At 43.3% G+C, this 14,981-nt stretch overlaps 1 protein-coding gene across 2 annotated transcripts; it reads left to right on the top strand.

Moving 5' to 3' along the window:
- The first annotated feature begins 1,819 nt into the window (after window positions 1-1,819).
- INSIG2 (insulin induced gene 2) lies at window positions 1,820-13,942 on the top strand. Of its 2 annotated transcripts, none has more exons than XM_058809214.1 (6): window positions 1,820-1,856; window positions 5,919-6,256; window positions 7,880-8,004; window positions 10,073-10,239; window positions 10,657-10,756; window positions 11,182-13,942. In XM_058809214.1, exons 2-6 carry the CDS (start codon window positions 6,013-6,015, stop codon window positions 11,221-11,223), a joined length of 678 nt encoding a protein of 225 aa, XP_058665197.1. In that variant the 5' UTR covers window positions 1,820-1,856; window positions 5,919-6,012; the 3' UTR covers window positions 11,224-13,942. The 2 variants fall into 2 exon arrangements, with proteins under 2 accessions (XP_058665197.1, XP_058665196.1); XM_058809213.1 differs by lacking the exon at window positions 1,820-1,856 and adding an exon at window positions 2,248-2,448.
- The last annotated feature ends 1,039 nt before the right edge of the window (window positions 13,943-14,981 follow it).

The following is a 14,981-nucleotide window of genomic DNA, read 5'->3' as shown; positions in this document are numbered from 1 at the left end:
ACTGGTTATTTATTTTCTCACATATTAGTTTTAATATGCCTCTATTAATATGGGTAATATTTGTCATATGGTCACTTTTTTTTGGTAGGAAGACCTTGTGATTCTATAGCACTAAACACAGCAGTAGACCTGACTGCAACTAATCCAAATTTATTGACATAAATTGATATAATGTCATTACCTGGCTGTATTTACAAGTGTCTGGAGAAGGAAAGATCCAGCAATCACTGGCAGTCTCCATCTACTTATGCCATACATTCCTCACCACAGCACACACTCTGTGTTTCCAAAGTTTCTGATTTCAGGCTTTCTGGTGGTCCTGGTTTTTAAGGCACAAATAAATAAGGCACTTTGTTCTGCTTCAGGCATATTGCTGGCCAAAGGCATTTATCTAACATTAAGGAAAGATATTTTATTTGATTTAAAAAAACCTTTTGTCTTTCTTGATCCAGAATTTGGCATTCAAGTACAATAAAATAACCATCTAAACCACAGACAGGGCAGGCACCTCAGCAGAATTACTGAGAATAAAAAGACTGTTTCTGTGTGACAAAAGCCAAAGTTGAACGATTTGAAAATTCATTTATTGCTCATCTAAACCGCAATGGGTTTCTGCTGCTGCAAATGTCTCCCTTTTCTATTCTTAATATCTCTGTTATAGACCCATATCCTTCTCTCTGAGTCTGCATGTTTGGTGACACTGCTGATCACAACATACCAGCACAAAGGAACCACAGTTACCACTAAAGATACCACTACAATGATCAGCTACAAATTTCATCCTACCCAGTCATTATTCTGAGAACTGTAAGGGGATAGGCACTGAATTGCTGCAGACCTTGTAATATGGAAAGCTCTGTCAAAGTCTTTGCAGTGAAATACCAAGCTTGGGTATTTCAATGTCCAAGTCTTTTTAATCACAGTATTCAATATCAGTGTGAGAAAGAGAAGAGTTCATTAGTACAATAATATGAATATATGATATATAAATGAATGTAATATTCACATATTCCATCTCACATACATAAATGCTGTTTTTTCTTGTGATGCCTTTACAATCCCTAAAAGAGGCTAAAGCAAATTGATTTCTGCTTCATGTTGTACATTTTCCCCAAAAGGCCCAAACTGGAGGTGAAAATGTGGCGTCTGGAATACGGAGATGTGTAAATTTGTCCTCCATCAATAAAGTCAAGTGCATGGGAGAGTCCTTGTGGAACCAGGCGTTCAGGAGGGCCGGAGCTGGGCTGGCAGCTTCAGCTGGGGACAAGGGTTTCATTCCCACGTGTGAGCCTGAAGGTGGAACAGGCTGTGGCACTGCCCCCAGCCCAGCTGGGAGCGTGGTCATGGGGCAAACAGCCCAACACATCCAGCTTTTCTTTTAAATATTGGGTCATATAATGTTAAGGGTTGGAAGGAACTTTAAGGATCATCCAGTCCCGATACCCCCTGCCATTGGCAGGGACACCTCACACTGACCAAGGCCTTATCCAACCTGGCCTTGAACACTGCCGGGTTTGGGGCACCCACAGCCCTCCGGGGAAACTGTTCCAGGGTCTCACCACCATCACAGTAAATAATTTCTTCCTAATCTCAAATTTCCTGTTTTTCAGTTTGCACCCATTACTCCCGCACACAGCACTCCAAGTGAAGTGCTGTTCTTATAAACACCGTGCACTGCACCGGGCTCGCTGCGGAGCCGCAGCCGCACACGGAGCGCTGTCCGAGGCGGAGCGGGCGGCTCCGGGCCGCGCATCCCGCTCTGCCCCCCCGCGCTGTCCGTGCCCGGCACGGCCGAGGCCCGGCGGGCGCTGCGGAGGCTGCGCGGGGCGGGGACTGCGGAACATGGCGGAGGCCGAGTGAGTCCCGGCGCTGCGGAGGGGCCGGGCCGGGCCGGGCTGGGCCGGGGCTGCGGAGCCGCGGGCCGGGGGGACGGGCCGAGCCGGGCGGGGAGCGGCGCCCCTCGGCCCCGTGCTGCCCGCGGGCCGGGGCGGTGCTTCGCGTTAGGGCCGGGGGAGACGGAGGGAGGGAGAGGCCGGCGGGGCCGTTCCGCGGCACCCGGGACAACCCGTGCCTGGCGGGGCTGCCCGGGCCCGCGGCCCCTCCGCCGGCCGTGCCGTGCTGGGCCGGGCCGTGCCGGGCCGGGCTGGGCTGGGCTGGGCTGGAGGTGCCGGCGTTGCCCAGGCGGGCTGCGCTCCCTCGGCCCGGGGTCCGGGGCAGAACCGCCGCCCGATGGCTGAGAGGCGATGGTTTTGTTTGCTTTTGGCGTTGCCTCGCTGCAGACGGATGGGTTCTTGCCATCTCCTGCGTGCTGTTGCCCAAATAAACCCTCTCGTTGTCGGCCTCAGCGCGCCGTGCCCGGTGTGTCTGTGCGGTGCCAGAAGTTGTGAATCGCTCTCGGTGCGCAGGGAGAGCACAGGGGAGCAGGAGGGATCTTCTCCTTAGGAGACAGTTAAGTGACTAAGTGTTTTAAAAATGTCCAGGGTGATAATTTACTTGTTAACTTTTTGCGCAATGCCAGACACCGTGTGGCTGCCTTGCGAGCCGTGCACGGTGCGCCGTGTGTTGAAAAGCTCGGGCTGCGGTCCGCGTGTGCCAGCGAGCAGGGAAGTGCGGCTGAGGCTCCGGCAGTGCCAAGCCCGCGGCTTTCGGTGCCGTGCTACAGCTGGGAATGTGCATTCCCCAGGAAATGAAGGCTCAGAAGTCGTGTTGGTTCAATATGTTGTGATCTGTTCCTGTGTGAGAGGAAACCTGCAGTAAAACATAAGGCTTGAAAGAGACAGAGTCTCTGCTGTCTGCAGGAACAGTGGCCTCCTAGTCAGGAGGAATTGGAGTCTTTAGAGATAGTAATTTAATTTCCATGAGAGGTGATGATAGTATATATCTGTGCTGTGCCAGGGCATTGTGAACCTCAGCTGTCTGGGACAATGAAGAATGTTTCCTGAGCACTGATCCCTTTGCTGTGCTCCCCAGTTGCTCTGTGGCGTGCCAGAAGGTCTCAGGGTCAGTAGAAAATCTGGAAACTGATAAAACAACTATATTGTATGTGTAGGTGGTGGTTTCTCACCAGGTGCAAACGACTACATCACGCTAGTTTCAGACTTTGAATTACTTTCATAAACATCTGTCAGTATGTTCCTACCCAGGTGCCCTTGCTGTGGTCAGGCTGTTTACCTGCTAATAAAAATCTGTTCTGGTGTCTTGAATAACTTGCACCTGCAGTGGTTGTGAAGAAGCAGTGAGTGATTTCCTTCCTGTTGCATTTAGATAAGCATTCAGAATTAAACATGTATTTGCTGAATGGCATATTAAAAAAGTGAAAATTATACAAATGCAGACTTTATGATTTGAAAGTGATTTATACCAGAATAAAATTGCACTTTTACTTGATCATCAGCACTTCTAGGAGAAAAACCAGTAAGAGCCAAGTGTTTACATTAGTATGGCCCTGTAGGATAGTTGATGATTCTTAATTAGGCTGAAGATTCCTGTAGATGAAGAATTACAAGAAGCAGAGTCTTGTTAGAGGGAGATACCAAGAGAGAGTGTAAAATGGGGAAATAATCAATGCAGGGAAATTATTTCTAGATTTCATCAAAGACAGGGACTTGGGCTGATCTCTCTCAATATTTGGGGCGTGGGACTATATGATCTCTAAGGTGTCTTCCAATCCAAAACATCCTATGATTTTATTTTAATTGATAAGCTTGGTGCACAAAATAGGATGCAGTAAGATGCTTGCTAATGACCAAAGTTGGAAAGATTTTCAGGGCCAAAGAGGACTGAGAGATCCTGCAGGAAAAGTGGGTTGAAGTTGGCTGTCAGACGTAAATGACACCTACGGGCTGAAATGCAGTGTGCAAGGTCTGGAGCTGGTGCCAGGGAACAAGGACTGCAGGAACAGGAAGGAGGGGAGACCTGAATAAGTAAAGGATCAAAGGACATTTCACTTTATGACTGAAAAAAGAATCTGTTATCCTGTGTGCTGCTCATTAGAGGGAGAACTAAAAGTGTGAGCTTCCTTATATATCAGCTTGGGTCATGCATTTAAAAAAAGGGATATGCAGACTTCAGGAAGTGCCAAAAGCTCTTGGGAGGGTGAAGTGGAGAGTTAAGAGCTTAGTTTATTTCCTTAAGCAAGCCAAAGCTGAGAAGGGACATAGCAGTTTGAAAACCCATGTTAGGCACAGTATTCCTGCAGAGTTTGTACTTGGGAGCTACAGCCTCCAATGCCCTGTGTTAGAAAGCCTCCTGTAAATTCAGAGAATTCCAATGATTACCTGGTGTAATCTCAGGTAATCCCAAAGCCCCAGGGGACACGAGGGAGACTCTCAGTAGAAATTGTAATGTTTTTGTGACTCCATGGTTTCTTTGCTGGAGGCTAGAAGTATGATCCAAGTATGCTAAGCTCCAGTGCCGTGCCATCCAGAGCAGGAAAAAAAAATCTGGAGCACCTCCTTTTTGCTCGAAGGAAGTGTTGCAGTGCCAGTGCCAGCCTTGATACAGACATCAGGGCTGGCAGTCTGACTCAGGATGCAGACAAGAAGCCTGACACCTTGGTGGTTCCCTTTCCCCCCAAGGTGTGTTCATGATTACAAGGAACGTGGAGAATTGGCTGTGTGGAAGAGAGCCCATGTTCTTAGGAAGACACTGTTGCCTCCCCAAACTGCCACTGGGAAGTTTTGTATGAAGAGAACTTTTCTCTTTTTTATCCTCTTTTTTTTTTTTTTTTTTCTCTCTCTGTCAGAACTTTATCATGTGATGGAGTATGCCATGGTGTGCAGTTGGCTGGAGTATCTTAACTAGCCTGGATGTATTTAACTTTCCTTTTGGCTTTCAGTCAGCAGAAGTGAATGAATGCTGAGTCCTCTGCTCTGCTGCTGTGTCTGCAGAGAGCTTCCTCGGGGTTGGCTGGAGCTGAGAGGAAAGGGAATGGATGTTCTGGTTTGGCTCCCCATGTGCCATAAATAAGAGTTAACAGAAGCCGCTACCAGCTGGCAGTTTCAGATTTAAAAACAATGTCAGGGCTTTTTTTCTGAAGTTCCAGGTGGCTAAGCTGTCCATCAAAATCGCTGTTGTACATGAGTGTGGCACTGAATCCATGTATAACAAGACTCATGATGGACAGGTTTTTTTTGTTTTTGAGGAAGGGATCGGGGTGGGAACTCTGCCATTCCTGTAGTGCCGGCAGTTACTCATGTCAGAGGCTTCCTAGTGGGAAGGCAGGTGGAGCTCCTTTTCCTTTGCCCTCAGGTGCTTCTGTGCCTGATTACAGTGAGGGTTTGTCGTGATGTTTTCACCAGATGTGTGTTATTTTGGGTAAATATTTCTCTCTGTTGAAGTTACTTCTGTGGTTTGCTAAGCTGTTTGCTCTTACTGGAGGTTACAAAACATGTGTGCTGCAGGATTGCTGAAATTCTGACTTCAGCCTCAGAGTTGTCACTTTCCAGTTGAGAAATGTTTTTTTAGTGTCTCTTCAAGAAAAGAGATCTCTGAACCTCTGTGGCTGACGTGGAATTGAGGGCTGTGTGTACTTGCTGCTGAATTATATAACCTCTCCAGTTGTTGCTTCAAGGAAGGGAGTAAACCAATTTATTCTTACTGCAAAGCAAGCCTTTCTTCCATCTGATACCTGTGTCATTTCTTCACCTCCTGGAATGTACTTTCACATTCCTACTTGTCCCATCCCATATATTTCCTCCTCTGTCTCCTAGTAGAAAAAACTATTTGTGAAACCTATTCCCTTTGTAAGGCATTTTTGCAGCTGTGGTTGATTCTGCTATCAAAGGACTAATTGCCTCTTCAGAAAATTCAGAAAAAATATAATAGGCAATTTTTTAACCCAATCTCCAAATAAGTTGAGGGAAATATGTGTAATGTTTCTTATATCTGAATTTTCACTCTTTTTTATTATTTTTCAGGGTTTGGGTGTTTCCTAATTGAAGAGAATTGAAATATTGATTGCAAGTGAATCCTCAGTCAGCCTCTTGGATGCCTGTGATAACTTAAGAAGCCATGGCAGAAAATGATGCAACACCAACCGTACCAAAAAAGTGTGGCCCATACATTTCATCTGTAACCAGTCGTGGCATGAATTTGGTAATTCGTGGTGTAGTGCTGTTTTTTATTGGTGTATTCCTTGCATTAGTATTAAACTTGCTTCAGATCCAGAGAAATGTTACTCTCTTCCCCCCTGACGTGATCACAAGCATCTTCTCCTCAGCTTGGTGGGTTCCACCTTGCTGTGGCACAGCATCAGGTAAGTTCAGTCGTGTGTCTATGCCTGGTGTGCTGAGATAGATAGTTGCAAAAACCTGTGTGAGAGGTGGGGAAGATAAAAAATTCCCTTTCAGCATCACTGTCCTCATTGAGCTGTTGGTATCCTTCTGATCTTTTTGCATACACAAATACACGTGTCCAGGAATTAGTTTTTGTGCTCTCCTGGGTCACCTAAGAACACTGCAGCTGCCAGTGGGAACTCAGGAAGGCTACATCTTGCCATCAAGAAACTTGTGGGTCTTTCTGGGCCTGATGGGTTGGTAGTTTTGATGGAAAGACTGGATATGGCTTTTAAAGTGCACTCTTTGATTTTAGTACTTGATTTTTAAGTCATCTGATTTAAAGATACTACAGCCTTAATTAGCTTTTCCCAGCAGGAGTCACTCTGTTGAGGTGTTCAGGGTTTTCTTTTTTCATTATTAGTCTTCTCCATTTTTTTCCTTATCTTCTCTCCTGGCATGCACACAGGGAACCTCTGTGGTAAATGCTGATAATTCACCCATTTTCGTACCATTTGTACTTGCACTGCCTTCATGGAATTGCTGTAACATTTCTCTGCAGTATGGTTTATTATTATGAGCAGAATAAAGGTATTTTGCATATTTATAATCAGGGGTGATCGAGGCTGCATTCAGAGAAGTCCTTTCATCCATCACCATTATTAGTCATGAGTTTGGCCCAAGGCCTTTGGCAAGAAAATTGCTCAGGGAGGTTTTTTTCCACTCCAGCTTTACTGATGATTTATTTTCCTGAATCCTGGGGATGAGTTTCCTCTGTGGCAGAGGAAAGAGCATTTGCAGTGTTACCCCCAGCAGTGTGCTGGACTGAAGGCACTGCAGTCTGTACTCATGGCTCAGGCTCTGCTGTGCTCACACCACTACAGTCTAATATTAAGGCACCATTATAGATCCTTGGTGTGCTTGGTAAAAATTTTTTTAGCTGCAGTTGCAGTGGAGAACACATTTGTGAAGCAATATTGAAAGAGCATCTCAGTTCCCTGGGGCTGGAATGCCTGTTTGCTTTCTGTATTCAACAGCTACTGTAGGCTCTTGGCTTTCTCTCTTCTGGATGAGCTTGAGAGTAGCATTGAAGAAGAGCAAAATGTTATCCAAACAAAGCCTGCTTGTAACAAGAACAGAAGAAAACACAAAAATTGATGTTACAAACCACACCAGTACTGTGGTGTGTTGGTTTTGCAGTTACTTTAAACATGTTTGATGTGTGGGATTTTTGGAAGTGCCAACCTGTAAGCTATTAGTGCTCTTTCTGAACTACCGTGCAGATGTTGGTGTGGGGGGAGAGCTCCGTCATCCTCTGCCCCTGGTTCAAATTGTCTCTGTGTTGCTACTTCTGCTGCAGTGGCTGAAGATACTGCTGAACTTTATGGAGTTTTTTAAAATAATGAAACTCTTGGAAATTCCTCTTCTTTTACAATGTATGTGTTGTTTATCCTATTTTTGTGCTGTTTATCCTTAAAATATGTGTTGTAGTAGTGACTGTAGTTGTCAAAGTCTAGATAGCCTTTATTCTAGGCTTTATTTTAGGCTGTTAAATGTTGCCAGTGCTTTCACTTGAGGGCCTTTTTTCTCTCCTGTCTCCACAGCTGTGATTGGGTTATTGTACCCCTGCATGGACAGACATCTGGGAGAGCCACATAAGTTCAAGAGAGAATGGTCCAGTGTCATGCGATGTGTGGCAGTCTTTGTGGGAATAAATCATGCCAGTGCTGTATCCTATAACCAATGACATTGCTGGTAACAAATGGGTTTCCTCTTAAAAAAAGCTCACACAGTCAGTTGTGGTGAATTTGAATTGGTGTTAAAGGTGTAACATGCAGCATTTTTGCAAGGAAAAGGCAGATTACATGTTATTGTCAAACTTGTAGCAGGATTGGAGCTAAAGAGTCTCACATCTTTTTGTTCTGAAAAATATTTTCATTAGGAATGTCTCAATACTAGGCTTTGTCTTACTTAGAGTCTTTATTTTCTTTGAATAATTAAGGTTAGTGCAGGAAGATATTAATGCAGTAGGTATTACAGAAAAGTGCTTTAGGTTGTTGGAAGCTGATGTCCTATTAATACCACAGTAGGAGCTTGAGGCCCTGTCTGAGGTCATGAGTGAAGCACATGCACTTTGCAAAGAGTGGGGAAAGCTCAGGACCAGGAATACCCAGGGCTATACAATGCCAGGAAATGTTGCTACCCCCTTCTGCAAAGGATGCCTTCCTTGATGCCAAGAGAGCACTCTGGGTGACAGGATGCATTTCTCATGGACTGGGCACCTTACTGGCAGTGCTGTGGGTCTGAGAGGCTTTCTGCAGTTATGCCTAGTGCCTCCTCTGTCAGCTAAAACCAGGGTCTGCTGGGTTTTGGAAAGAAAGTTGATCATCTCTGCAATGCTCATCTCCACCCATATCAGCTCCAGCACAGTTCACAAAAATGGTGCTAAAAGTTCTCTTCTTGTGCTGCTGGATCTCCTCATTCCCAGGAAGAGAGGGCACATTAAGGGAAAGGTGGGGAGCTGGCTGGATTCTCACTGGGCTTGCTTGGCCACTGCTGGTTTTGTTGCTGTCTGGTTTTTCCCCACCCTCTGCTCTCCAGTGTGGCTGGATGAGCTGGAGCTGCCAAGGTTCTGAGTCCTTCCCTCTGTCCCTCACAAACCTCACTGTCCTTCCAGAGATGCTCTGCTGTGGTTCTCTCTACCTGTACCTGTTGGGTGAGCCCATGGCAGCTTTGCTGCTTTTTGGAAATAAGAGTTGACAGCTCCTTTTTACACGGGTCTGATTATTTACAGCAAATTTTCTGCAGTTCTCTAGCAGCTGTTCCCCATATCCCAGGACATCAGTAATGTACTGTCTGTATTTCCTGCTTGACAGCTCTCCAGACTGCTTTCTCTTCAGCTGTTGCCAGTTCTGCACATTGCCAGATTTGGTGAGGGTTCTATCGTCTTTGATACTTTTCCTGAAGCTATTGATTTTTATCCTGTAATTATTTATTTCAGTTAGTCAAGCTTGTTTCTCATTTCCACTAGATCTCCTTCCAGATTTTTGTGAGGAAATAGGACAGTGGTTTTTATACTGTCATCCCATAAATTTGCTTTCAGGCAAAAGCAACATGACAAGTCCCTTTTTAATTATCTGTTTTGGACAGGAGTAATGAGAATGAGTTAGTGTTTCCAAAACATTTTGAAGGATGTGAAACACACAAAGATATCTGAAGTGACTTCACAATTCTTTCACAAGGTGACAAACTGACTTTCATTGTTGATTTACATGAACACTTCCCAGTAAGATTTTCATTCTGATTTATTGAACAGATTAACATTTTAATGTTGAGCTGAATGTAAAGCATTATGTGATTTAAAAATGTAATTAATAGTGGTAAATACCTTTTTTGGTAAATCCCTGTCAGTTTAAGAATGCTAGATTTAAGATTTCATATTGAGTGCAATAAAGGGCCAGGTGAGGGTGAGATGTAACATGTACATTGTGTGTCTGTACAAAATGCCTGATTGTTTGGTAGGGGAAGAGGCTCTTCAGTCTCTTCAGTCTTGTACAATGAAGAGACCCTAAAATTGGAAGAAGTGTCATAAGTTTTTAGTTTCCTGAAATATTGATAATTACAAGCCTTAATTTCTCACATCTGATAGCTGTGTGAGAGATGATACAGGTAACCCTGTACTTGTCTTAATGGAATTATTTTTTTCTGTTGTGCCAAAATAGAAACAGAATGACAAAAAAATATTGCTTTATCCTTGTCCATGGTGTTTCCAAGCTGATCCTTAACAGGCAGCACAGAAGGTGGATTTTGCCAACAATATCCAGCTGTCTCTCACGTTGGCAGCCCTGTCCATTGGGCTCTGGTGGACCTTTGACAGGTCACGAAGTGGCTTTGGTCTTGGAGTAGGAATTGCTTTCCTGGCCACGTTGGTGTCACAGCTTCTGGTGTACAATGGAGTTTATCAGTAAGTATCTGCTCCCCTGAGGTGAAATGATAATGTTCTGAAGCTGTAACATTAATCAGAATAACTGAAGGGGTAGTACAATTTGACATGATTTTCAAAGCTGTCAGCGCCTAATTTTGAGCACAGCATAAATTGGACTGTTTATGAAAGGTCTTATGTGAGTGTGAGTGAGAAATGTAGTTGGAAATGCTAAATGAAGTAAAATTGCTACCTTGCCAACAATGTAACATGCTTTGTTTGGTTGAATAAATGCAGCTATAATCAATAAGAAACCTCCTTTGTTGTTTGCTGCAAGAAATTAAATTTCTGTAATGTGGATCTTTTTGAGTTAAAATATCCTCCTACTTGTGGATTTGCCTTGTGTTTGGAGGAGTCTGTATTGCAACACTGAGCTCAAAAATGTGTGTTCTTTTCCAGATACACATCCCCAGACTTCCTCTACGTCCGTTCCTGGTTGCCATGTATATTTTTTGCTGGTGGAATAACAATGGGCAATATTGGCAGGCAGCTGGCAATGGTGAGTCTGGAGGAGGGGGATTGGTTGCTTTCCAGTAAAAGTTTAAATGTACATACCATTTCTTCCTCCATGTATGCCAGCCAGCTGTTTGGCTCGGGGGTGTGCAGTGAGGTAGAAACCAGCAATCATTTCTTGTTGATGTACTTAGTGAGCTGATCAGTCTGTAAATCAGAATACAGCCATGCTTTGCTTTGTACACTCTGTTACATTTGTGTCTGGGGAGAAATCAGGCCATCCCCAAAGTCTGACCTGCTCAGGGGACAGAAATGGCAGTCACCAGTATGTGCACAGAACTTAAGGAGATCAAACTTATCTGAGTGGAGTTTAACAAGAGCTATTTTATCACCCATTTTGTAGAAAAATGTCTTAAGTCTTTTTCACTAGTTATGTAAATTAATATTATTTTGTCAATTTCTGTTTTTCAGTATGAATGCAAAGTTATCGCAGAGAAGTCTCACGAGGACTGAGAAGAAATAAAATGCACCTTTTAAACAGGAAAATGTCTGACAAATGACTGTTGGAGGAGCATAAGGAACACTTGACTATGAAATTGCCAAAATGCAATTTTTTTCCCTTGAGTGGTATACTTTACTGCAATCTGTGATTGCTGCTTCTATAGAAACCTTGATGTCTGATTTTGATTACTGTGAAGTTACAATAGTATGCAATACATTTGACAATATTGGTTCAATTATAGGATTCTTTTTTCCAAATCTAAACAGTTTACCATAAATTCCTGTCTGTCTGTAATGTTGCAGTGCCAAACTGAACCTTTGCACTATGTTTCTGTAGCTGAAACTTCTTGATTAACTTTATCTTGAAAGTTTTGAGGAATTTGCTCTTAACAGCTAGTAAAAGACAGAGAGGGTTCACATTTAGCAATGAAGATCTCTTTCCATGATAGCTCATACTATCTCTGTGAAATTTATGGATTACAGGTGGACTTTGATGCAATAAGTAACTCATTTATGCCTATTAACACAGTATATAATTCTTGTGACCCACATTACTGTTGAGGATGCTCACTGCAGGTTTCATGGGTTATTACCATAGCATTTCATTTGTCTGTGGTGTGTGCCCAGCATCACAGAAATGGAAACTGAGTCTGGAAACTATTCACTATTTTTCCCCTGGTACACCCAGCATCCATGTTTGTTTTTGAATTTATGTGAACCATGGACAGATTCTGAAACTGCTTGTGTGCAAAACAGGATACAGTTCAGGTCATTCTTGTACAATCCTTTAAGCTGATTTGTGTTGATAGGAAAACAGCTTAGGGAGTTTTTATTGCAAAATTCAATTCTGAAATAAATCAGCCACTACCATAAAGTGTCATAAGCCCCTCCATTACCAATGTCACTTTTGGTGGTCCTTGCCCACCCCCTGCTCCGTTGGCAGGGATCAGCAGTGCTGTATTTTAGGTACTGATGAAGCCCTCGTTGCTGTGTCCAGGCAACCATAAATGCATTTGTTCTTGCAGCAGTTGTGTGAGGCAGGGAAATGCTGTTAGCCTGTTTGACAGGTGCCTGTGCACAGCCAGCCTGTGCACAGTGAGCTGAAATGGGCTGTGTGCTGAGCACTTCCCTTCTTAAGAAGGATTTCAGTGTGTGACCCATATCTGGGGGCATACATGGAATTCTCTCTTGGCTTTGCAGCTGGCTTTTAAGACCATGAGCTGGAAGAAGTGCAAGAAGGCAGAAAGCAGATTTCAAGAGGACACCACTAACCTGTGCCTGCAGTGAGTTTGGCATGGGATGTCGCCGCTCTGTTTTCCCATTCTGTCTTTGTTGATGATATTTAAATGTATTTGTTTTCCTTTTTTGTCTTTAAGTACTATTTTATAAGTCTTCCATGAAAGGTTTATAAGACATGTTACAGTCACCTGGGGAGGCTGAAGTTGGTCCAAAGAACAAGTAGATGTTTAGACAAGTTTTTATTAATAAATGTGTGAATGTGTTGTACACGAAGCTGTAACTAGGCAACTTTTCAGTCTTACCTGCTTACCTCCAAGTCTGAAAAGTGTGGAATGAGCACTTCCAAAAGCATTGTAACAAAAGAAAAATTTCTTGAATGGGAAATTGTAAAAATAATAAATACGCAAGTGATGTATGAAGAGCTTGGTTCTGCAGCTCCAGAAAGTGTCATCACCTGCAGCTCACTGTTTCAGGAAAGCACCTGCAGAGGCACTTTGCTTTAAGCAGAGGCAGAACATGTCTGGGTAGATCCCTGAACTGAGGTTTTCTCTTAATCAAACCAAAAGGTAATAAGAAGCATTTTATTGACAAAACTAAGAAGCTGGGCAGGAATGAAGGGTGAGTTTCTTTAGGCAGGCTCTGGCAATTTGCTGAAGAAGCTGTTGGGTCTCTCTCTTACAGTATTTCACCTCATCCACCTTCTTTACTTCAACAAATGGCTTCAGCTTGGTGGACAGTGTGAGAAGTCCCTATTGAGTAACCAGGGCATGAGTGGTTCAGATGTTTCTTATGCTAACTGTAGGGAATAACACAGTACCTCAGTAGCCTGTGTGCTTACTTGGTAAACAGTGTAGTTTCATCATGACCAACAAGTGTGTACAACTGAAGATGAGTTGGTTTTGTTATTCCCTTGGTGGTAGAACTGCTGTTACCTGCTAGCCTGATACTTACACAGAAGCAGCCTGTGTGTGTTGAAATGTGCAGTATGTGAGAAGTGGTTGTTGAGCATCTGTGGCACCCACTTTGCGCTCGGATTCAGCTAAACCTGGTTAGACTGTGCTGTCCGCTGACTTTTAAATTTCATTTTGGAAATTTTGAGCATGTTGTGCAAAGGCAGCAATCATCCAAAATAAATTTGGGTGGAGTCCTTTATTATATGTGTCTTACTGTTTTTATTCTTACTTGACTAACATCAGTACAGGATCACATTGTGGGTGTCCTGTTGTTTCAAACTGCTGTGATTTGATGGCTGATGAGTTCAAACCCTGAGAAAGGTTCATGGTGACAATGGTGACACAGCCTTAACTTCAGTGGTGTGGACATGCTGCTACTGTATAGCGTGTAGTTATAACATTAGACTGTCTGAAAAATATTGTTAAATAAAGAATTAATAAGGTATAATTTAGATACAACTTTAAAAGCACTCTAACCTCTTCACTAATTAACTCCTGTAAGGTCTATGCTGTTTAAACTGGCAAATTGCTGTTAAAAGCAAAATGTGCATTAAACACAATTGCAACCTTGATTGATAGGTTTCCTCTTTCTTTAAGAAGTTGTATTGATATTTAAAATACACTGAGTTGCCTTCTATCAGCAATCTCATAATAATTCTGACCATTTAGCTGGCATATCGGCTGCATATCTGTATAAAAATAGTGAAAAAGAAGCAGGGAAGATCAAATCAGCCGTGATTCTATCTTAATTACCATGCTGAGCAGCCTTGGAAAATCTACTCTTTTGAATCTGCAGTGGGAATAAGATAACTTCACTCACAATACGGAAAATAGAGATTTAGATATAAATGTATTAGATATAGATAGCTAATATGGATATGAAAAAACCCCAAAACACAAATTGCAGGGAAATTCATAATGTATTTGTATTTATTAATGTTCTGGTCTGGATATGAACTGAATGTTACTCTGGTATTCACAGACTCCATTCATCGTGCCCATCACTGTGTCAAAAAATTCTGTTAAAAAGAGGTTTGGAAATGTAATGGAAAAGCATCCAGGCAGGGGTGAGAAAAGGGTGAGAAGAGAGGTACACGAGGGTTTGGGATGCAATCCCACAGCAGGGCAGCACCACAGCTGAAAGCTGGAAGGCATGTAGGGGGTGAGTGGAAAAATCCTTTGCGTTGGCAACCTGTGGCCCAAAATTCCTAACTCTGCTGTCAAAATGTAGTATCCTGGGCATGCCATGTGTCTGATCAGGCAGATTACAGCCAGGGGTGGAAATAAACATAATTTTGGATAGTAAGCACTAAGATTAGCCAGAAGCATATGAGTAAACGTGTTTTGCTGGAAACTGCCTCTCTCTTCCATCTGTAGCCTCGAAGAGTGGAAATTCCAGGTCCTTCTAGCCTAGGGTGTTGAATGGAAAGTTACTTGGTTTTTGAGGGAATATTCCAACTGCTGACCTGTCAGACACTTGAAAAATGTATCCTGTGCCTCTCATTACGACAGGCCTGCTGTAAGCAGCTAGGAGGAGAGTAAACAAAGAAACTTTTCCTCCATAGTTTCTGCACTTCC

This window comes from Ammospiza caudacuta, chromosome 8, assembly GCF_027887145.1.
Source record: "Ammospiza caudacuta isolate bAmmCau1 chromosome 8, bAmmCau1.pri, whole genome shotgun sequence".
Classification (NCBI taxonomy): Eukaryota; Metazoa; Chordata; class Aves; order Passeriformes; family Passerellidae; genus Ammospiza; species Ammospiza caudacuta.
This window is presented reverse-complemented; position numbering and strand designations above follow the sequence as displayed.